At 40.6% G+C, this 24959-nt stretch overlaps 1 protein-coding gene across 1 annotated transcript; it reads left to right on the top strand.

Moving 5' to 3' along the window:
• The first annotated feature begins 800 nt into the window (after positions 1-800).
• Positions 801-24235, top strand: LOC109322876 (cytochrome b reductase 1). The gene is made up of 4 exons (XM_019554137.1): positions 801-1061; positions 10613-10821; positions 18665-18819; positions 19020-24235. Exons 1-4 carry the CDS (start codon positions 875-877, stop codon positions 19300-19302), a joined length of 834 nt encoding a protein of 277 aa, XP_019409682.1. The 5' UTR covers positions 801-874; the 3' UTR covers positions 19303-24235.
• Positions 24236-24959: the final 724 nt, after the last annotated feature.

Below are 24959 nucleotides of genomic sequence, written 5' to 3'. Positions count from 1 at the left end.
CAGTAAAAATCTATGCATTTTCCTGACTTAGAAAAGCTTGAGAGGAGGAAACTTTATGCTAAGGGTAGAGGTTTTACAGAGTGCAGGATTCTTCCCCGCCTTATGTGGCTTTATCTATACAACCCAAACCCAAACTTGTATACAGCTCACACACCGCATACCCCTGCAGCCAGCTTCTAGGCTCTCTGAAATGACTCAGTCACTTGAAAATAAACTAAATTATCTGTCACCCCTTATGTTGAGCCTAACTCCCTATGACATTACTAAATACTTCTTCAAACAATCTGCCTGGGAGCCTCTGCCCGGACACTAACTAACATCTGCTTACTGATTTTGTAAACAGTGGCCTGACTTCTGGGAGTGCCCGGCTCCTACTCCTTCCTACACGAAAACAAATGGACGTGGCAGGGGATCAAGAGCTCCGAAATCCAGGCCCAGCGGGCGGGCTTCTTCGAGCACGCTTCCCCGTGCTGGCGCAGCTCCCGAGCGCGAGGATTGTTTCCAAGCCTGACCCCGCGTCGTGTCTCCATCGGACACGCTTGTCTTCGCTCCCCCGTAGCGTGTGCCCAGACCTCTGAGCTCGGGGCGCCTCTGCTGGGCTCCTGCCTCCCTCTCGGCTCCCCGAGCCCAGAGCAGAGTCCGATGGCCGGGGGGAGCGCAACGCCCCAGCCCCGCCCGCGGGGGAAGACTGCCTGGCGCTGGCAAGGCTCCACCGTGGGGCTGGGCGGGGCATCGCTCCCTCCCCTCAAGGCCCTTCAGGACTCGTGTGGGTGAGGGGGCCCGGCGGGGCGGAGGCGGCCCTCGGCCGGAGTAACGGAAGCGGGTAGCGCTCGTGCCTCCCGCCCCCGGCCGGCCGGAGCATGGGGCGCTGAACATGGAGGGCTACCGACTCTTCCTGGCGCTGCTGGCGTCGGCGCTGCTGCTCGGCTTCCTCTCCGTGCTCTTCGCCCTCGTCTGGGTCTTCCACTACCGCGAGGGGCTCAGCTGGGACGGCGCCGAGGCCGAGTTCAACTGGCACCCGGTCCTCATCATCACCGGCTTCGTCTTCATCCAGGGGATCGGTGCGTACCGGCTGCCCGGCCGGCGCCTCCGCGGGTCCCGTCCCTGGCGCCCCGCTCCCCGCCCGTGGTCCCCCCGAGGCCCGGGGGCTGAGAGCTCTGTCCTTGGCCGGAGCCCCCGGGGCTGAGGGGAGCCGCCCCAGGCCCCGCGGTGGAGTAGCTCGGGCGGCGAGGGGCTTCCCCGGGTCCCGGTTGCGTCGCTGTCGGACTCGGGCCGCCTTCCCTGCGCTTCCTCGAAGTGCTTCCCAGGCCGCGTTGACCGCTGCTCCGCGCGAGTCGGAAAGGCAAGGCTCGCTGACTGGCTTGGCTTTCTGGGCTCAGTGTTACTGCCTCCAATGCTGGTGGCGGGTGGACGCAGCGAAGGAGGACTCAGCCTTGAGCTCGGCGGTATTTTGATGCCGTTTGGGAGCGGAGACGCGTTCGCTGCTTCTGTAAAGTTTTAAGCAACAGAGAAAGTGGTGGGGAAGCAACGGGTGAGGCTTCATCGTGGAGAAGTAGGGCTGGAAGGGACCTGCCCCCTCCCTATCCAAGCGGTCCTATACAATCCATAATCTAAACTCAGTCACCCCTAGCCCGACCCAAGACATAGCACCCTGACCTGCCTTAGGTAAAGCAGGGGAATCGTGGCAGCCAGTGCCCTGTAAGAGGTTGTTAATATAGGCTCAAGAGATCCTGGGGAGAGGCCCAAGCCCCTGCTACAGAGGAAAGCAACCTCTTCCCCCCACCCATTCTGCCTAGGGTAAAATTCCTTCCTGACCTCAAATGTAGCGATTGGTCTGACCCTAAGCAGAGGGGCAAGACCCTTTAGAAGGGAACCTCCAGCTTTGGTCCCAGCAGGAGCATTGGCAGGCCCCAGTCAGAATCCTCAGATTAAGATGGCTGTCCCTGTAATTGTATCTCAATTATGAAATGAATGGGAGAAATGGACAAAAAGAACAAGAGAACGGTTCCAAGGTGTGTTCCCACTGAAGTCAGTGGCAAAGTTCTTCTTGGGTTCAATAGGACCTGATTCCAGCTTCTCCATTAACAGTGCCTTAATAGTACAATAATGTAGAAGAAAAAAACCCAAACGGAAACCCAGGTTATTTTACCATTGACTTTGCTTTTTGTTCAGTGTTTAATTCATATTAGAGACTGAAGGAAGAATCAGTCTTTTCTTTGCAAGAATCTTGCAGTGTTTAAGTACACAAGTATATTTTGTGTACTTAAATTCATAATACCATGTTTGACCACTTTTAAATGCCAAAGCTTTTGTTTGGTTCATTGTTGAATGGCATTCCAGTTTCACCCAGCAAGCTCACCTGCTCAACATATGCACATTGCTGGTCTAGTAAAGGCAGTTAGATTACAGTTAGAGTAAAACTGATGGGGTGGATGGCTATCTAATAATAATAGGGACTTGTATGGTTTAAAAAATGAACAGAATTAATTCTTTTGGTGGGGAAAAATTGATATAAGTGATTTAAGTACAATTATATTTTTAAGTGATGTTTTCTAAGGTATTTTTAATGTAAATCGCATGAAGTGCAATATTAGGGGCAATTAAACCTTCACAGAAGAATCTGTAAAAGTCCTATTTACTTCAAAAGGAGCTGAACCCTTCTGCACCATTAAACTAATAACTTTCATTTACAAAGAGAAAGTAGATGCATTTCCATAGAAAGTAGGGAAGGTTTTCTTCAGATCTTTCTCTTTTTTTTTCTCTCTCTCTCTCCTAATGGTTTAGTTTGCCCTTTTGCTGATAATCAGTGGTGTTATTTCAAGCAATATATACGCAAGGGATATTTTAAAAGTTAATGGAAGATCTCCACAGCTTAAAAGAAGGAAGCAGTTGTAAGATTATCTGTAAAACATAGTATAGATAACACATATTTTGTAGAGTTAATATTGTCAAACAACAGGTGCTGGCTATTTGTTATTTTAATAATTAATATATATTAAAAGTTCAGAAGACCAATTCAGCACTGCTCAACTAGTTTAAGTCTATAATTGGCCAGACAAAGCGTATGTTCCCAGTTTATTGGTCTTTTCAATCCTGCCATAACTCAAACATGACAAACTTAACATCTCACTTAGCAAAAAGAATTGTGTCAACTAATTTCTCTGTAGAGTAATAGCCTATACACTTAGCTCATGCATATGTACTTACGATAGAAGTAGTAAATCAAGAATAACAATACTGCACATATAAATCATTCTTACTAGTAAATCTCTCGCATTATTAAAAATGGAATATAAGGAGTGTAAGACCTGTATCGGATTCAAAACAGAGCAAAGGTCTTCAAGACATTCTTAAGAATAGTTAGCTAGGCCTTGACATAACTGATGAAAAATCATGGGAGGTTTGTTAATTATTTAACATAGCACAATAAAGGCCCCATTCTAATAAGCATGCAAGTTAAAATGAATCTCTAAATAACAACATATGCCAACACAGAAAAATAAAGGTGAAAAATAAAAAGAAGATAATGGAAGAGGTTAAACTAAATGAAAGTTTTTAAATATGTAAGAATCAAAATCCATTGAAATCACTCAAAAGATCCCATTGACACAGTGAGCTTTGGGTCCTGTGATAGGACATATAGCACTTTTTGTGTATGTAATTTAAAAGTAAGTTCAATCTTAAAGTAACTAATATCCTATTAGAAATGAATCTCCGATTACGTACAATTCTTGTTAAAATTAACTGTATGAGGCTGGAATGGGTATCTTAACAATCACAAACTCAGAATGAGCACATGTGGTTACTCACAACCAGCGAGAAAAGGAGAAGAGTTGTTATTGCTGATATGCAGAAAGTAGGGGAAACAGATGACAACAGCAGTATGGATTAAGAAAGTCAGATAGTGAGTTTGTGTACTGTATGTTAGCCAAATATTTGTGTATTAAATAACAATTATAAAGGGGACTATACAGGGACATGGTATTTTGCAAAATACTTGCACAAATGCTTTCCTCAACAAAAATAGGGGAAAAACATATGGGACAGAATCACTGTGCATGAAGGCACAGGGACATTTTTTTTATTAGACTAAAATAGGAAGGCTTTGATAATAAAGTGGATTTTAAGCAGAGATTGAAGGAACAGAGATGTACTACTGTAGAATGTCAAAGAATTTACTAAAGGACTATTTAGAAATACTGTCACAGTTGCAGTTTCTCTGTTCAGAATGGATGGACTGGCTTGGAGGCCTTTTATGGGACTGGAGGAAGAATGTATTCTTATTCTTGCTTATGTCCTATCACCTTTCAACTTATTCTGTAGGTATCACAATGTTGGGTATTAGTACCACTATCTGAACATAACAGAAAATAATTTAGGGCCTTTTGCCTCATGAAAGTCAAAGGGATGACAGGCCCATGATAATCTGAATATTATGGGCAAAATCTCAATTGGGCTTCCTTAATTTCACAAAACAGAGTACATCCATGTTTCATCATTCATAGTTTCATTTGCCATCGCAATATGGATAATAGTAAGGACACTTAAGGAGGTCTCAAAGCTGGGCTTTTAAATTAAGTCCAAAATTGGCCCCCCAGAGAAGAAACATAAATAATAAACTATTTCTGAACCCAAATGGTTTTACTTAATTTGCATATATAGAAAGATTATTGTAGTAAGTTAAGATAATACAGATGGGGAAACTAAGGAATCTTGGCACTTTTGAATAGCTACTAAACTCTTTGAATGCAAAGTACATATTCCCCAACCGGTCTACAACCAAATGGAAATTTTGCCCTTGTAGTTCAACTTGTAAAGTCTTGTAAGGGGATGCCCAAAGGTGAGTAACACCTTCCTTAATCTGTTTTTTGTTAGCTTAATTTCTAAGCATTTTTAAATGTAACTTTCTGATTTATGAAGGGAACTCTGGCAGATCCAGAGAAATAGAAAAGCTTTATTTAATCAATAGGGAAGGTGAAATAAATCTTTCTATACAACTTTTCATTTAGGTACAGTAAATTTAAGCTCAGTGAAGGTCTGATGTCTCACTAAAAGGATCTGCCATTGCAATAAAAATGACTAATATAAAAAGTAATTCCTTAACAACATGGTGAAGTTAAATTAATCCCATATTACTAAGACATGAGGATACCTTGTATAACATTTGAAACATCAACATGGAAAATAGGTTGAAACAAAGCAACATCTTTTTCATTTCTTTTCCTTTTCTTTTCTTTTTTAGTGGCAAACTTTTGGAATTTGACATTTTTAGCTCTAATAAAATGTTGAGGTACTATTGCATCTGATGCAGTATTACTGTTGTTAATATTCTGTTTTCTCATGATCTAAACACATGACTGACGTTCCAGAAACAAGTTACCTTTGATTTTTCATAATTGGTCTCCTGTCCTGTAAGTCTAGTCAATCTTAGTTGTCAAACCAGATGCTGAACTAATAAATCTGCCTACAGCTACAGACAAGACTTTAAATTACTAGTACTGTATATTCACATGCAAGAACCTGATAATATTAGGAGTTGGTATAGTCCCTGCTATACTTTCCATTTTATTGGCTGTCAGCAGGAATGCTTCCAGTATTATATACTGATGTATAAAAACATAACATGCTGTCCAAGTGACCTCACTCATGTATACTCCACTGTGGCTGTATACAGACATTTCAGCCAGAAGTATGGGGGGTTAGATTGGGTTAAAAATGCCCCCCACCCCATCTGACTTAGCAATTAGATGCTGGGAGCCTGAGCTAAGGCAACTAGAGGGAGGGAAAGGGGCAGGAAGAACGAGGGGCATAGGTGGATAGGGAGGCTGGTGATGTCTGTGGAGAGAGCTTGGGGGATCAAGGGGCTAGTGGGGTTTGCATGGAGGCTTGGGTGGATTGGGAGGGCTAGCAGAATCTGTGGAGGGGGCTAGCAGAATCTGCAGGGGAACTAGGGGATTTGGGGGGGCAGCAGGAGATTGGGTGGGGAATGGCTGGATCAGACAGGCTCTTCAGTCCAGCAAAACCACTCAGGACCCCTCCCCCCCACCATTTCCTCTAATGCTGCCAAACTGCCTTCAATCTTGCAAATTGATCCTGGGGGTGGTTTTACCAGTATCTACTGGTTCCAGGAGCCTGACTGAAATAAACTGGGGTGGGAGAAGGGTGGACAGTTCTGTGGGGGGAGGCTGGTGGATTCATGGGGGTGTTTGGCAGGATCAGGGGGTCTCTCTCCCCACCACCAGAGGTTATTTTAGCCCCCCCAACCCTTCCTCATCTCCAGATGAACAACCCACCCCCGCAAATCCCCACCTAACCCTCCCTCCCACCTGACTTGCTTCGATTGGCTCCCAGCACTGGCAAATACCAGTAAAACTAGCACTGGGAGTAGCCTGCAGGATCATGGGGTTTGGCAGGCTCTGGGGGGGTTAGCTGGCTAGCAGGGACAGGGATGTTCTGTCTGGTGGTGGAGGGAGGGGCTAAAAATAGCCTGGTACCAGTTGGGGTAGGGAAAGTGCAGCCCCGGGGCTAGGGCCACTGGCTGGGCTTTCCCAGCTCCAGGGCTCTGCTTGGAATGCATATAGATCAGTTTATCTGTACCTGATCTGACTTAGTGCACCTCTGATGTATGGTTACATTAGACTGGATTGGCCATTTTTGGACCCATCTAACCTTCCTAGAACTTCTCTACAGTTTGCATTTAGGTTGACCTAACTAGGGATCTAAGTGTAAGATCATGGGTGGATCTAACTAAATCCGGTGGCCATTTTTACTGTTGTCTAACCTCCCCGATGTCCCTGAATGTCTGTATATACCCTGTTTTGCATAGCCACAGCAGGTCTAGGTTTGAATGCATGTTACTTCTATACCTCTTTTTTACATCTTTTGTGTATCTTTAAACAAAAGTAAAGGAAAAGAGGGAGTGATCTACTTGTTATGGGATTTATTGCTCATTTCAGTTTAAAGTCAAAGTGACCTTGACAGCCTCATGGCTTAAAGGATACCAACCAAAAAGCCCCCAAAAAACCAAAACATTGCTTTGAAAACTTTGTTGTCAAGAACAGGTAAATGTTATGCATAGCATAACAAAGTAGATTGTCTGTAACACAGTTCCACAGTAGCTTTTGCCTCTTATAGCATTTCCACACAGAAACATCCAAAGAAAAGTGCAGGGCATTAGGACCACATGCTATCTGGAAGTAATTAGAAACGAACACAACTCTTTAATCATCCACAGCTGGTCAACTTAACAAACTACATAGGCAATTTCTTAATAATAAAATGCTTAATACAGATGGATCCATAGTGAAACACAGTATCTGACAACTTTATCTTTAAGAAGGTTTGAAATTGGATTAAAATACTGTCTCTCTTACCCATATTACATTTTAAATATAAATATTTACAATTTGGGTAATATTTACATTTCTCTGAACCTTTTTAATTAATCAGTCTGGGGTTTGTAAATTGGGGTCCAAAACTGTGGCCCCAGACAGAAATTACCCACACAATTTTTCCAGAAAACTTTGGGAATTATTACATGTTAAAAAAGTATGTAATTTATTTTGTCTTGTTGGATAGTATTTGTAAGATTGATATTCTGAGTCATAGCTACATAATGTGGTTTGACTCTTATCAGGCAGTTTCAAAAGTAAGGTTGCCATCTTCGTCTATACTTTTTTGTACACCTCTCTTTTTTTTTTTTTTAACAAAAAGCTGCAAAATACCTCACTGTGCATACAGCATTTACTTTAAAAGGGCTTTTCATTCCCATGTTGTATTTCCCATCATATGTAGAAATGTCCCTTGATCTAAAACTTGCCTGTGTTCCAGGACATTCCATTTGTGAACAGAGTTTTCTTTGTCAATTTTTTTGTGAAATACTATGATTTTTGGCAAGTATTGCATCCAAGTGAAAGCCCTTGTGCATAAATATGACTAAAATTAATTTGTCATTATTAGTCACTCTGATATAAATATTAGTAAATATTTCCTTTATTATTTATTTCATTAAATATGTCCTTAAGAATGCTAAGGCTACAGACTAATAGTGGAGAAAGAGCATAAATGCAGTTTCTTTTACCAAGCATAACTTTTACCTTTCCGTTAGTCGAGAAGTATACTTTTTTTTGCTTTATATATACAAAGTAATATATTCGTACTTGCTCAAAGTAGGAACATTACTTACAACTAGGAATCCTGTAATTCTCTTGATTTAATATGCTTCATGTATATCTAGTTACTTTTATCTAACCATATCTGGATGCTAATTTATAGCCAGATATATTTAAAAAGGGCTTTATCAGTTAGGTCATTATTTAGAAAACTGTTGCTTTGTGTTGAAGGAACTATACCACTAAATATTTTGTCAATGTAATTTGTGTTAAAGCAATACATTTTAGATGATCTTGTCTTCTGTCTCTCTATTTCCTGGAGAGGAAATATCCTATACTCAGAATATTTATTTTTCTTGGTGAGCATTTAAGATAAAGCTATTCCATTTGACGGGTGCAGCTTGTCCTTTTTATATTTACTATGATTTGAGAGCTGACAGCTGTATGTAAAAGGGGTCAGTGCCAGAAAACATGACTAGTACTCAAAATACATCATATCTACACACTTGCATTGTAATTGGAGTGATTATCTGTTCCATTCAACCAATTTTGTTGGGAGTGGGCGTGGCAATTAAAAATTAGTATCTAATGGGAGAGGAATGCTTTTACATTTAGACAACTATATAATTTGTTAGCATTTTACAGCATTATGTATATGCAAAAGAATGTTGATCTAAGATTAAGTATGTACAGTTCAAATCAATGAACCCTTTAGTTTCTAAAAGCCAGATTTTTATTCCCTTACACTCAGTGAGCACATCTACACATGCTATTAATGCAATATAGGCTTACTGGGCAGTAAAATAATGCATAGTAAGTCTTCCCCGAGACCATGTCTACATGTGAACCCTGTTGGGAGCAAATCTGCTACCAACAGAGCAGCCCCATACAGGGTTGTTCCGGCCCTGCTTTGCCTCCCTGCAGCAGCCGGGGGAGCTCCAGGCTCCCCTGGGGTGCTAACCCAGTGGCTGGCAGGGGGCACAGGGGCCAGTCCCGATGAATACAGGGCCAGAAGAACTCTGCTGGCTGCAGCAGCAGCTGTTTCCCACCCCTATACACATAAGAACCCCTCCTGATGTGCACAGGGCCAGGAGATAGCTACCACTTGAGACAGCAGAGCTCTCTCAGCCCTATGTTCATTGGGACACACAGATACCAAAGCCCCATACCCAGCAAGGCGCTCACCAGGAGCTGTTCCACTCCTGGGGCAGCTACCGGTGAGCCTTCCGCTGGGCAGGGGGCTGGCTAGCATCTATCCCACTCCTGGGGCTGCTGGGCTTCCCTGCCCAGCAGGGGGCTGGCCAGGACTTGTTCCCAGGACCCGGCTTGTTCCCTGCCTAGCAAGGGGCTGGCTGAGACTTGCAGCCGGTGAGCCCCTTGCTGGGTAGGGATTCCCCACTAGGCACAGGTTTCACTGGCCACTGCTCCAGGAGTGGGACAGGTCCTGGCCAGCCCCACCCTGCTGGGTAGGGAATTTCTACCCAGCAGGGAGCTCACCAGCAGCTGCCCCACAAGTGGGACAGTTGCCAGCAAGCCTCCAGTTGAGGGGGGAAGCAGACTGCTCTTCAGTCCTAGCACTACCCAGCTCCCAGCTCCTATGGGGAGCTGGGGGCTGCACGGCTCTGGGATGGGGGGGGTGCGTAGAGAGTGACCCTGTCCTAGCCCTGATCAGCTTTCAGCTCCTGAAGGGGGCCAGGTGCTGAGCACCACTAGGACTGGGGACTGACCTCTTCCCCCATCTCCTGTGGCTCCTGCGGCTGTCCCTGCTGGTGTGACTGGTGTGGCTGACCGGAGCAAATTTACTTGCAATCAGTGTCTACACAAGTGCTTCTGCGCAGTTAATCTAATACCTGTATTTACAGGTGCTAGCTGACTGCACAGTAGACTAATTTACTCTGCAGTAAATGCCATGCATGGGTAGACAATGATGCTTTACTGCCCAGTAGATTAGTCTGCTGTGTAGTAAAACGTCTCATGTAGATTCAGTCAGTGACTGGCATTTTACTCAGATATCAACAGGTCTGTTTAAGCAGATAATTGTGAAGTACAATGCTATTCAGAGTAGGAATATCAAAATCAGGCTCTTAAATTTTCCAAAAGATTAATTAATAAACTAATTAGGCTTTACTCCTGCAGATTAGGTAATCTGCAAAGGACCCTTACGCTCAGTAGAATCCTACACAGATAAGATTATTAAAGTAAGGCCTTAATTTGTACATGTAAATATTAAGCTATTTACTATTTTTTTTAAAAACATGTTCAGTCAGCACTCTGAAGGAAAAAGAATAATGTTTCTCTCCAAAGCTTATACTTTGGCCTAAATCATGTTTTGGGAGGTAGTAAGATTATATATAATGTGATGAAATTAAAACTTTTTTCTAGTTGACTTTCACAGTGGTGCGTGTCATTTATTCTGGAATAACGTGTATCATGCATGATTATTAACAGCAGCTAGAACAGTAAAATATTTTATTAAACCATGCTTTTTATTCCTTCCTCAGCTATTATTGTGTACAGATTGCCCTGGACCTGGAAATGCAGCAAACTCCTGATGAAATTCATCCATGCTGGGTTAAATACCATAGCTATGATTCTTGCAATTGTGTCTCTTGTAGCTGTTTTTGATTTCCACAATGCCAAGAACATTCCCAACATGTATAGTCTGCACAGCTGGATTGGGCTGACTGCTGTTATACTTTATTCTCTCCAGGTCAGAATCTAATTTTATTTACAAACAGAGTATAAAAATTAAAGAATGTGTTTTATAATCCAAGCACAGTAGAATTCACTAATTTGCTTTAATTGCTGATAGGTTTATTCTGAAATATGGATTTTTTGCAAACTAACAACTAAACGTACACTGACAACTTTTTTATTTAAATTAATGTTGTAAATCCAAATGTATTTTGTTCATTTGCTTTGATGTATGTAGTATATCTATTCTACTTTATAATATACAAGTAAGTGTACTTTAATGTATATATGAAAGTATCTTGAGAATTAACTGCAGGCCCCTGATATGAAAACTGACAGGTAAAGGTCAAGAAGGTGATGATACCACTAATGTCTTGCCACTGCAATAATAGGGAATTAAATGTATGCTCAGAAGAGCCTAGTAAAAGGACCATTACCTACACTACAGAAGGCAAAAACTACCCAAGTCATGCCAGTCTGACCTACTATTCCTTCCTGACCCCAGACTTGGCAGTCAGTATGACCACACACAAATGACCAACACCATCTAGCTAGGAATTCCAGCAGCAGCATCCCACCTCGGACAAAAAACCCACTAGCCTTAGCTGTGGCCGCTATTCCCAGGACCTCAGAAAAAAGTGAGGGAAACCCCCCCGAGAAACAAGTAGCATTCATGAGTGGAGGTAAGAAGGCAGGATATTAATCCTGGCCCTAACCAGTGACCAATGAACCCCTGAAAAATGTGGACTACCAAATATCTTCCACAATGCCCATGGCCACTGCAGAGGGAATCGGTGTACATAGGTCTCTTTGCTTTTGGTGTACAGGCAGTCCTCGGACTTGCGACACAATTGGTTCCTGAAAACCGTGTCTTAAGTTGAAACGTTGTAACTCGTAAGAAACGATGTTACAAATGGGGGATTGGTTCCTGAATCAAGGCCTGATACCCTATTTTCACCAAAAATAACCCAGAATTTTGTACTCAATCAATTCTAGATGAGTAATATAGCTACATTAATGTAATTATATTGTAAAGAGCAATTATATTGATTTGGAAGGACTTCTTTGAGGTGACTTTGCTGGACTTTTTGAAAGGCTCTTATTTGGACTTTTTGAAGGGGTCTTGGCTAAAGTCTTCTCAGGAGTCTTGGCTGCAGGTTTTTCTGGAGTCTTGTCTGCTTTCTTAAAGAAAGTGTCCAAGGAATTTTGGACAGATGTTCTCAAGGGAGATGAGTGACACAGTGAACTTGTTTGCTGGCGTGGCGTCACATTGGATCAAGTGTTGTAAAGTCGAAACTGACGTCATAAAGTTGAAACAGGGTGTCAATTTATAAACATTGTAATTCAAAACGTTGCAAGTCAAGGACTGCCTGTACAATGGTTTGGTCTCTTGAGGGCTGAAATTATTAATTCTAACTAAAGTCAGTGAGATGTCTAGGTGAAATTTAATGGCATGTGATATGTGATCCTATTGGTCTTAACCTGTATGTGTAAACTGGTCTTACCCTCTTATGTGTAAGATGAAGTATGGAGATTGAAGTAATTTGGCAATACAGCAAGTAGAGATAATGATAGAAACAAAAATTTAGGATTTCTAGACTCCTGTTCTTATCATTGGATTAGACTACTAATAAGCAATGGACATGGGAAACCAACTTGTTGTAGAAATTATCTAATGCTTATTGCAGCATAGGTTCCCAGTTGTTTCACTAGGATACAGGGGCAGCAGTGACTTCCAGTTGCTGCTGTACCACTGGCACAATTGCAATTAAATGTGGCTGCCAATAGCAGACATTTTTTCACACTTTCCCCCAAATTGGCTCCTGGGATCATTGCCTTGGTTGCCTCACCCTAGTCACACCACTGAAGGCTCATGGCTAGGAACAGACATTATGCTTATCATGAGTTAAGTATGCATAAAGTGCTTTAAAGCTGTAACAGAACAGACACTTCAAAGCATTTTAAAAATGGCAGATCCTACTCTGTAAGTTTACACTTGATGGATGTGGTATCAGACTAAAGCACTTTAAGTTAGAGGCTATACCACATCCATTGTGAGTCAAGTTAGGTTGCATTCCCCCAGAATCCCAGGGGCCCCACAGCCCATGCTCATCTGCTTCAGGCAAGCACTGGCCCAGCCCTGACCCTGGGCTGTCATAAAGGAGACAGAAAAGGCTCTGTCTCCTCCCTGTGTAGCTGGGCAGAGGGGTGGGTAGGGGAATGGAGCCTCTGTTGCATGAATGTGGCCTAGCCCCATCAAGACTTGTGCCCCCAAGCTTGGGAGGATCCGCATGGCAGAATGGCTCCGTTCCTCCAGGAGCTGAAGTTCTGCAGTGCTGGCTGCGCTGCTTTTTGCCATGCCAGGAACTGTGGCGGGGAGGTAGAAGAACAGAGCCCCCTTGCTGTGTAGATCCCCACCCACAAGCTTGTGGGCTCAGGTCTTCATGGAGGCCAGGCCAGGTCCATGCAGCAGAGGCTCTGTTCCCCCAGCTGCAGCCAGGAGCTCCTGACTGCACCACTTTTCACCCCATTGGTAACTATGGCTGGGAGGGGGGCAAAAGGAGCCTCTCTGCTGCATAGACCCAGCCTGGCTCTCACCAAGACCCAAGCCTACAAGCTTGGGTGAGGGATCTGCACAGCAGAGGCTCTGTTTAACCTCCTCCCCATCACAGTCCTTGGTGTGTTGAAAAGCCAAGCCAGGCAACCTTGTGCTGCAGGTCCTGGCTGCTGTTTTCAGGAGGCTCAGGGTAGGGCAGGGGGAGGGAGTCCCCCTGCTGTGAAGACCCCAATAGCTTGCTGACTGGGGTCTTGGGGAGGGCTGGGAAGAGTGGCAGCTCTGGCAGCCTCCTGGGAGTCATAGGGGAGTTGCCCCCACCTGCTGGCCTCAGCCAATGCAGTCAGCCACAAAGCCCTCTCCCACCAAACTGAATGTCTGTTCAGTTCACTCTCTCTGACTTAATAGCACTTTAAGTAAAGTGTGACAGTTAGCACTTCTGCCAGGGGCTTTTTGAATGTCTATACTTAACCTATATTATTCAAGAAGCACATCAGTAGCCCTTATTACAGCAGAATCATGTTTCTTATTTATAGATTATGATTTCTTATAGATTGTGATCTGCTTTTTTATGCTTTTGCTTTTATCCTCTGCATTGAAACATAACACTAGGATGACTCCGTTAACTCCTAGTTTATTGTTTTCAACTAAATGGTTAGTTTTAATAGCTGAACAGTATTTGATATTGATTAAAACTCTGACATAAAATATTTTGGATCAAAAGTAAATTACTTAATATGTTATTGCAGCTTTTAACATAGAATTTCCCTGTCTTGTACTCTTTAACAGTTGTTTGTGTCCACTTAATTAGGAATTACTCCAGCCAAACTGGTGGTTATCAAATAAATGATATAAGAAAATGGTTTAATTTTCCCCTTGATTATTTTTGTTGTTGTTGTTCATCCTTTCTGAGTGAATTTTGTATAACTGAAGACTTGTTTCATCAGTCCTTTTAGCTCTTTTAAAAACTGCTTTAATCGTAGTAAATATTTCTGGCAGTACTTTTTCATTCTATCCATCACTTAATTACTATAATTATCTACAGAAATATTCTTTTTCAGTAATTTTTTAAGCATTATCCTTTATGTCTAATAAACATCTCAATCTTCATCTCCCTTTATCTAGATTTTACAGCTTATCATTTTTAAAGATCTAGCCATTTTCTTATTTAAGACAACTCTGTTAAAATGGCAAAATGGCAGCCCATTTATCTCCTGACACTATCCTTATCTTTAAGAATTTCTGCTTTATATCCCTGCTGTTCAAGAGAAACCAAATAAAAAAGTCAAGGAGGAAAGAACAATAGAAGGAGATGAGAAACACAAGAATGGGAAGTGAGGAAGATGGCATAATTCCCAGATATTAAAAAAGGAAGTTAGAACTGCAGAGACTTAGAGTCAGTTTAAAAATCAAGACAGAACTAGAAATTGCACAATGTAAAAATTAGTTAAACTTATCCCTACTCTTTTAATCACCCTTGGTCCAAAGCCATGTTTTTTTATTTAAATGAATGCTTGCACTTCTCTTAACTCCTACTTACTTTAGTGGGGCTCTGCACAGGTTTAGGGAGTTGCATTAAATTTGATCAAAATACAGAAACAAGGCCCAACTATAAACTAAATCAAAAGTAGTTCTATACCTTAACAAGACCAGATTTAAAATCTGTGTGACTTGTGCTATCCACACTGGCTGGAATGTTACTGTCACTTCATGTGTCTTGCATAGAATGTATCTATTAATGCAACTCAAAATAGCACATTATTTATTAATATTACATTGCTGGCTCATGTTGAGTTTATGGCCTGTCATTAAACCCAGTTCCTTTTTGTCTGTGTTACTGACAAACCTATTCTGCATTTGTACGTTTGTTGGGGTTTTTTCCTTCCCTGTGTGCAGCACTTTGTTTATCTATGTTGAATTTCATTTTGTTGTTGATAGCCCAGTTCTCCAGTTTATCTGGGTCTCTGAATCTCAGGCAAATCCCAGGACATCATTCTTCCCTTGTACTTGGCCTCGGTGAGGTCTCAGCTGGAGTACTGCATCCAGTTTTGGCCCCACAATTCAAAAAGCATGTGGAGAAGCTTGAGAGAGTCCAGACAAGAGCCATGCACATGATCAGAGATCAGGAAAACAGACCTCACAATGACAGGCTGAGATCTATGAGCGCAGGCTCAGGAGTGATCTGATGGCCACCTATATGTTTAACCAGGGTGACCACCGGTACCTGGGGGAACATTTGCTCACCAGAGCACCCCAAGGGATGACAAGGTTGAACGGTTATAAACTCCTGCAAGACCATTTCAGGCTGGACATAAGGAAGAATTTCTTACTGTCCAAGCCCCCAAGGTCTGGAACACCCTGCCATCGGAGGTGGTTCAAGCACCTACACTGAACACCTTCAAGAGTAAATTGGATGCTTATCTTGCTGGGATCCTATGACCCCAGCTGACTTCCTGCCCTTTGGGCAGGGGGCTGGACTCGATGATCTACAGAGGTCCCTTCCAGCCCTAATGTCTATGAAATCTATGAAAATGTTGCATTCCCTCCCCTAATTATCCTTTTGGTCTTCAAATACATACATTCACACTGGAGCCCTGAAAGGAGACACCTTTAGTTTTAAAACGCTAATGATGTCTTTGTTTACAAAGTACTCTGATTCATGCAAACAGAAAAGAAAATAATCAGTGTTCCTAATTGCAACACATACTGAACTAGAAACCATAGAAACTAAAGGGTGATGTTGTAACCATGATGGACATTTTGTGCCGAAAAGCTTGTCTAACATGCCTTTCAATTATATAGTTAGTCCTATAAAAGATATCACCAAAAAAAAAAATTGTGCTCTTGTAATAACTAAAGGCTATAGAAGCACTGGTGAAAAATAAAGCACATCAGTTAACAGAACAACAGAAAAAAAATCCCTTATCTTAATTTTAAATACACAGAGTTCATTCAGAAGCATGCCACAGACTAAGACATTAAAAGTAGCGGCACCTCATACTGGTCCTCTTTGGTCTAGGATTATTATTATGCCTTTGAAACATCTAACTTGTTCCTTCTTGAAAGACACTTTTGAGAGTTTTTCTTCAAAAAATTGCATTAATCCTTTGACTGTAATTATTTTAGAGGTCTTGTGCTGACACTTTATTAAGGGACATCATTCCTTGCTTCGGAATCTTAACTGCTAGTTCTGAGTTATCTGAAGTCTAATATTAATATGAAGTATCTTGAGGTTTTTTAGGAAAGCCTGTAGTATGTTAAAAATATCCACATCTCACAGGCCTTTCTATGTAAAAATTGACACAAAGAATTCTCAGATTTTGTCTTTCTCATAAGATGCTTCTGATTCCCAGTGCCAGAATATTTGATTATGTATTTAGGAAGAAGATATAGATTTATTCTTACCGTGTTCTATGACCACAAATAATATTATTAATATTATTTAAAAGATGGAATGCAGACAGAAAGAGAAGGGTAACTTTTTAAAAAAGTCCAAAATAGGTACTTTTAAAAATGTTACCCTAAATGACATGCCTGAGGTCACACACACAAACACTGAACCCATATCTTCTGAGTTTCAGTTCATACCCTTTACCATGTGATTCTCTTCCACTGCCCAAAGTCACACAGAGAATCATCAGAACAAGGCAGGAGATGTGACTTTCTCCTTCTGAAACTATTCAGAGCAGGCACTGGATGGGGAGTATAGTCATTTAATTAAAGCACAGAATTGGGAGTCAGGTTTTGCCAATGTAAACCTAAGCGAGTACTTAACGTCTCAGTGACTTGCTTCCCTCTATAAAACTGGGATAATATTACTTTCCTAAAAGGGTTATTGTAAGTCTTAAGTCACCTAATGTTTGTAAAGCAATTTGAAACCCTCAAATGGAAAAGGCTTTCAAATTATAAAGTATTATTGTTCTTAATAGGCAAGACATTCAGCCACTGCCAGCAGTTTGGCATTTCTTTAAGCATTAATTTTAAAGAAGAACGTTTACTTTATCATAACATTGTTTATTAATATTAATCTTTAAAAGAATGTCTGAACAGCTTGTATTTTTTAATAAAATTCTTAAGGAATGCTGATACAATAGTGTACCTGTGAGATGCTCTTGTTCTTACAGTTTCAGTACTGTAAGTTGGGCCCATTCAAACAAAATGGGTATTAAGAGGAACCTGCAGAGTCATGCACATAGGAACAAGGAGTACATGCCATACCTGTAAAATAGAGGAATATTATCTTAGAAAACTTTCAAAAGCACTCAGGGGCTACAGCGAACAAGTAGTTTAATAGGGCCTCCCCCATGTGATACTATAGGCTAATATAATCCTTGAACGTATACATGGGAGAGTGAGAGAAAGGAGACAAGTTTGCCTCTAGCAGCTTTGGTGAGACTGATGCAGGAATATTGCATCCAGTTTGTCTACTTTTTAAAAAGAATGTTAAATAATTGGAGAGGGTGTAGAGAAGGGCCAGAGAAATTGTTTCAGAGCTGGAAAAATACCTTGCAGTGAGAAACTTAAGAGGTCAATCTGTTGAGTTGATTAAAAACGGGATGGAGAGGTGACTTGATTATGGTATGTAAGTGCCTTCATAGGGAGAAAATACCAGGCTCTTTAATCTAGCAAGAAAAGGCATGACAAGAACCAACTGCTGAAAGTTAAAGTGGGAGAAACTTAAAAATATCTGCCTTATTTCTAATTTAACAGTAGGAGTGATTAATCACTGGAATAAACCACCCAGCAAAGTGGATTCTCTATTAATGCATTCAATCAAGACTAGCATCCTTGGAAGGTATGATTTAATAGAATACAAGGTACTGGGCTCACTACAGGTTAGCTGGGTAGAGTTCTAGGGACTGTTTTATACAGGAGGCTAAACTAGTTGATCTAATAGTCCCTTTTGAGCTATAATTAAATTACAAATTTATGACTGGAAGAGAGGAAAACCAAAACTAAAGGGGCTGCTGTTAAATTAATAATCATTATTTTACTCCTTGATTGTGTTAACCATGCTACAGAATATTCAGAATGTGCTGTTGTACTGTGTGGTTGGGTTACTTTTCACCATTTCTACTCAATTTGGGCAATAATGCTAGACTGGTATATTATTAATCCATTTCATGGTCTTTTCCCCAGATATTGGCGAAAAGTAATATATTTGGGCTTCAAAGGTAAATATATTTCTAGTCCCAGTATGTTTGGGCCTAAGAAACTTAAAAAATGAACCTTGTGTATGGCTTTCTCATTGAAAAGTATCATTTTCTTTCATAACTTTAGGAGTGACTTTGTTTTCTTTATCTAGCTTGTTTTAGGTTTTGCTGTCTTTCTGCTGCCCTTTGCTCCAGTTTCTCTTCGAGCATCTCTTATGCCAATACATATTTATTCTGGTCTCCTCATCTTTGTAACAGTGATTGCAACTGCCTTCATGGGATTTACTGAGAAGCTTTTATTTGCTCTGTAAGTATCCTCATTTCATTTTTCTATTTGTTCATTAATTCATTCACTGAAAAAATATCCTAACTTCATATACAACAATGCAATTTGGAATTAACTCATTGGTTTTCTTTTAATAACATGCATAATAATCTCTTTTGGGACAATTTTATGGTCAGTATTGTACCTGAAACACTTCTTTTCTTTCTTTTCTCCTCACAAAGGAAAAATTACAAAGCATCTCCACCAGAAGGAATTTTTGTCAACACTCTTGGTCTTCTGATTCTAATCTTCGGTGCTCTTGTTTTGTGGATGGCAACCAGACCCCAGTGGAAGCGCCCACCAGAACAGAATTCTAAACTTCAGCAGCCCAATGGAGGCACAGAAGAATCAGCTATGACAGACTGCAGTAAGGCAGAGAAAGCGGATGTGGAGTTCAACAGTGAAGCAGCAGCAAGAAAGCGCAACCTCAAACTTGATGAGGCAGGGCAGCGGTCAACCATGTAAAGAAAGTATATAGAACAACTGTAATCTTACATTGATTTAAAAAGCTGATCTTATCTAGCTTTTAATTACATAAGGATATAAAGTTATTTAAAAAAAATCTTAGTGCTGTTCAACTTTTCTGAACACTTATATGAGATGAAAAGGTCTTCAAATTCCAGTAAGACTTCTGTTTGTTAGGCTGTTCCTTATTATATAACTTTTTAAAAAAATGAGGACAGGAATTAAAAAAAAAGTGTTGAGTTCTGTGCTTTGAAAAGATTTAGAGTGCTTGGAATAGGGACTGAGTTTTTTAAAAAAAGGATATGAAGGAAAAATAATCGCTTTTATCCCAAATCTTAATTTACTTAATGAACATACAGTTCGTTAGTTTCTTAGAAAAGTTGTTATGATTGAGCCCAAGTTCTGCGCTGACCTATACTCTGAATGGTGAAGAATAAGAGTTGCACCTGCATTTCAAAAGACAGAATTTGGCGGTTAGCATGTAATGACTATAAAGACAGTGTTTCACCTGTTTTAAGGGCCTGATGATGGAGTAGCCTTGATTAGCTCTGAAATCCATGGGAGTAGAGGTCACTGAGCACTTTGCAGAATTACACTATAAAAACTTCTGTCCCAAAAGAATGAATTTAGATAAAATAAGTTAAGCAGATATTTTACTTCTGGATTTATGAAATTCGCTTGCTTTAGATCAGCTTTCCGTTTAGATCGGGGCAGGCAAACTTTTGTAAACTGCAGACCAGAACAATCTGGCTCTGGTCCTCATCAGTGACAGAGGGGTTTTCCTGTACCCATGCCAGGGACAGACAGATGGGAACTGTGCCCATGCCGCCACTGCTTCTCCTAGCCCCCTACTTCCTGGCTGCGACATGGCCAGTGAGAAGCTGTGTCAAGAACAGGCATCTGCAAAATATGTCTGTGCTGCTGCTGCTTCTCCTCCTGTTCCTACCCTGGCACAATTGGAAGCTGCCTAGCCCCAGAGTAGCTCCCCATTGGCTGGAAACTGCCCAAGCTGTAGCTGGGTCTGGAGGAGAAATGGCAGCATCAGGATTGGGTGTAGTTGACAAGTGCCCAGTCTCCATGCAGCTCCCCCTCAGCTAGAAGCTGCACCTGTGCTACAGTCAGGAAGCAAGAGGATGGGAGAAGCAGCAATGGCATGGATGCAGCTGCCCACTACCTGGCCCCAGGAGCAGGCAAAATCTCCCATGGTTGATGTACCACCAAAACCACCTGACCAATACTGGACCAAAGCCAGGAAGACAGGGAAAAGTATCAGCATCACAGGCACAGGTGGAAGCTTTCCAGCCTGGCACAGCTCCTTGCTACCCAGGCCCTGGGCAGGCACAGGCTTGGGCACAAGCTAACCCTCCAGTTCCCTGGGCTGGGTTGAGTCTGTGGGCTGAATGTTACTGACCCCTAATTTAGCCTATTCATCAACATTTAAACTGTTGACCAAAAAGTTAGGAACAGTGTCCATCTATCCTTAAATATACCTGCTTCTTACTGAAGACTAGGGCAATCACAAGTAGATATCCAGGGTAAGACTGGATTTGTTGTGAAGGTTATGTATATGCCTTTTTTTTCACTGCATAGGATTATAGAAATGATCTAATTCTACCCTTCCTTCATCAGAGGAGCTAAACACTCCTTATGGACTGTAAATAATAACATAATCTTTTAAAGCCCTTCTTTGCTTGGAAGAGGAAGATAAAGAGAGCAGTACAACATCCAGTCATTCAAACACCACACTAGAAGTCAGGAGATGGGCTTCTATTTCCAGCTCTGCCACTGACTCCATTTATTGTAGAGTGCACTCATATAAAGTAGCATAATGGAGAGATACATGAGCTAGCTTTAAACAGCAAGTTTACCTTGGGCTTTCTCTGCCAAGGAGCAGAGTAAACGAGTCTATATTGAGCTTCTTGTTGATGTGGTTAGGCCAACTGAAATAGCTACTTTAAAGTGTGTTCAGATACTTGTATAATACTTTCCAGCCATTTATGTGCCTTCAGTATAGACATACAGTTAGTCTTTAATCTAAGGCAAACCTTGTTCATAAATTGAAGATGTAAATATTGGTTATCTTAGTTAATTCATTTGTTTGTAAAGGCACTTTGCACTTCTATATAGCTCCTAGTAATCAGAGCATTAACACATATTATTCTCACCTAGATTTTCTTGTGAAGACAAAAATAAATACAGCTAGAAGAATGGAAAATATTATAATACACAGTATAATTATAGTGGATGCCTTTAATTGACTGCAAGTGTCTAAAGTGATTAGCCTTTTTATTATGACGTTTTTGTAATGGTTAAAAAGCAAAATGTTGTATTAGTATACCATAATTACTCCATATTTACCACTATTCATGTTGCAAAGGGTTTTAGACCCTACACCACTTTGTTTCTCTGAAGACCATTTTTCATTTTGATTTATTTTTCAACTTCTTGCAAACATTCAAACACATTAGGGTCCTTCAAATATTTAACCTTCCTAACGCAAAGCATTAGATTAGTATAAATAGTTTTGGTTATTTATTATTTTGGGCCTCTGCCGAGACGAATTATGGCAGATCCTGATCTTGGGGTTGTAACAACATTTAATCATTTGGTAACTACAGTACAAGAAAGCTATTATATTAATTCTTATGAAAACTTATTTGCAGTTCCATCTGGCTATTAAAGGCTACATCCTTCAATTATCTATGTGACTGAAATAGGTTAAACTTTTCATGTGTGGATAGCTGGTTGCCATATATTGCAATGCTGATGTTTTCTTTTACAAAATACATATGTTTAGGAGCTGAGCATTGCCTACACCAGAGGTGTCAAAGATATGGCCCAAAGACCAGATCTGTTTCAGGGAGCCTTGTCCTCTGGCTTACAGGGCATCCCATGGGGCTTGAAATTTGGTGGGAGGAACAATGGCAGTTGCAGCACTAGGAGCCAAAGCAAATGATGGCACGGCCACCAAATTTCTGGCCCTGTAGGCAGCTCTGCAGAAGAGATGGCATGGCTCCATGTTCCAGGCTTGGCCCACAGACTAGCCCCATGTCACCCACCTAGTTTGCAAACTGGGACCAGAATAGTTTAAACTCTCTTGTTCTACATGTTTGAATATAGAACTCCACTATAAGAAGGGGAAATACTTTGCCATTCTGTATTAGACCTCCAGTGCTGCTTTTTAGAATGGATGTTTTTAAAGTGTATGCTAGATATGTTAACACTTCCACAAAATTATCTGGATTCATTAAGAAAGAGACCTTGAAAAACTTTACTTTAAAATGAAAAGGGACTTTAGAGTATGGGAATGTTTGCTAAGGTGAGGAAAAAACTCTTGGTGTCAAAGTTGACTGTGACCAGTTTACATGCCTCTACTAGAGCTGTGCAAGTTACACATTAAAAAGGCAGGGTCACTACATCTTGCACAAAGTACTTAACTGCACAATCTTTCCTTGGGATCTTTTTCATAATCTGCTCAAACTGCTGTATGTATATGTTGAATCAGTGAGTACCTGATAACCTGGTTAAGACCCTTTAAAAGTTTGGTTGGAGGTGGGGTTGTGCTTGCTGTGGTGCAATATTAATACCTCTGAGGTGGTATTGTTCTGCTCATCCATAGAACAAATGCAACACAGGAAGCAGCAGTTAAAATGTCCATATATTGCCTTGCCATTATGTCTCAACCACCTGTAGAAATAAGTACAGTTCATTTTTATGCCCATTTGGTCTATGGCATACTGCTGAGGCTCTTGGTAACTGTGTGTGTGTGACAGTCACCTGTCCAGGAATTGGATGGGAATAAACTCTTATCAAAGGGTATATAACACAGTAACTCTTACTTTTTATAACAGTTCTGATTTGACCTGAACTAGAACAAGCAGCACATTGGTAAAAAGTTTTATGTTCTGTAACAGTGCCTTAAATCACTAATCATTATGCCCTTTATTTTTCTATTGCTAACTCTGTATTAATGATATGACTTTTCCCCCCCTTTCTATGAAACATTCTTGAAACTGATGGCAGAAAATGTCTTCAAATACAGCTGCTTCAAAGTTTTTCCCTCAGTCCTTGAACTTAAGGGATATAAGTCCTAAAAGGCAATGAAAAAATACCCCATCCTAATTATGAGTTATAGGCTATATTATACTGTATATTGGGCAGGTTAGCTTAGCACTTATTGAGTAACTTACTTATAATCAAGTAACTCCAGTTTTAAAAACACAGTCTCACCTTATTACCTACGGTCCAAATGATATTAGGATATTTCTAAGAACAGTTTAAGACACTCTAAGATTTGAAAAATCTTAAATCACATAAATTAACATATTCTTGTTCTGGAGGAAAAATGTGGCAAATAAGCTGAGTTACCTAAGTACAATGTTATATGCAAAAGTAAGATTAAAATCTATAGCAACATGGAATTTAAAAGAAACATTTGCAATGAGAATTAAGACTCCTACTTCTTTCTTTGGGAGCTAGATGTTTAAAGACCTTTTTAAAAGGATGTATTGCATAGCTTAGGCCCCAACTTTGGGTTCATATAAGAAAAATACAAAAAGTTACAAAACCTACTAGAAAGAAGAATTTAAGTTAACTGCAGTGAAAACAGGATGATTATTGACAGATCTGTTCTGCAGTTCTAGACACTGAAAGAGGACAGCATTTTATACCTGGATAAATGAAACTGAACCAAAAGTAACAGAGACTATTAATCTCACTGCTCTGAATGGAAAGCTGATAAAAGCATAAGCAATGCAAGATTAGATTTTTAAAGATCATTTCTATTTTGAATAACTGAATAGATAGCAAATTTTATACAAAAGTGGTAACTTGAGCCAAACCAAATTGAATATATAATAACTATGTATAATTTTCTTACTACATACAACTAAGGTAATTGAATATAAGATTGTGTAGTTTAAAAAAAAAAAAAGATCAATAATGTACATGCAAATTATAACCCAAGTTCTTGGTAAGAGACTAAAGGATATTGCCAAAATAGTTTTTGTTTCAGAAGAGTTTGTCCTCTGCATCAGCTTATTCATTTTTAAGGAGCTGAAAAAATATTTGTATGTTTTATACCTTGTATTGCTTGTTTGTAGAAGAAAACAAATGTTTTTATTACAGTGTCAATTTTCCTTACTCTTTTTTTTGTATGTTAATAAAACCTATTTTTGAAGCTTATTTTACTGCTTAGTACAGGCTTATTGTGTGGTATTAAATCCTAACCTTTTGGGCTTGGTGGGAGTTCAAATTTTTGTTTCAAATTGCATAGGTGCAATGTAATCTTATAGGTAATAAAATTCAATAACTGAAAATATTGAAAATATATATTGAAAATACTCCCTACCAGTTTCACTTTGAATATAATGCACTATGCGCCATTAACAAGTATTATATATGCTATGGGAAAAACTGGCATTTTCATCTCTCCATTTCAATGGAAGTTAAATGGGCATATTGGAGGGGGAATGGCAAAAAAGCTGCTGCTTTTGTTGAGGTTGTATGGCTTGCTGGCTTTTGGAGCCATCTTTAGGGTCTGTTCTTTAGCGCTGATATCCTCCAAAGTAGAGCTCAATTTCTACCACCCCACCCTTGACTCAAGTGAATGTCTGTTGGGTTGGGAGGTTGCTGTAACTCATGGTGCTTCACATGTA

Source organism: Crocodylus porosus, unplaced genomic scaffold (assembly GCF_001723895.1).
Source record: "Crocodylus porosus isolate Cpor-Errol unplaced genomic scaffold, CroPor_comp1, whole genome shotgun sequence".
In the NCBI taxonomy this organism is placed as follows: domain Eukaryota; kingdom Metazoa; phylum Chordata; order Crocodylia; family Crocodylidae; genus Crocodylus; species Crocodylus porosus.
This window is presented reverse-complemented; position numbering and strand designations above follow the sequence as displayed.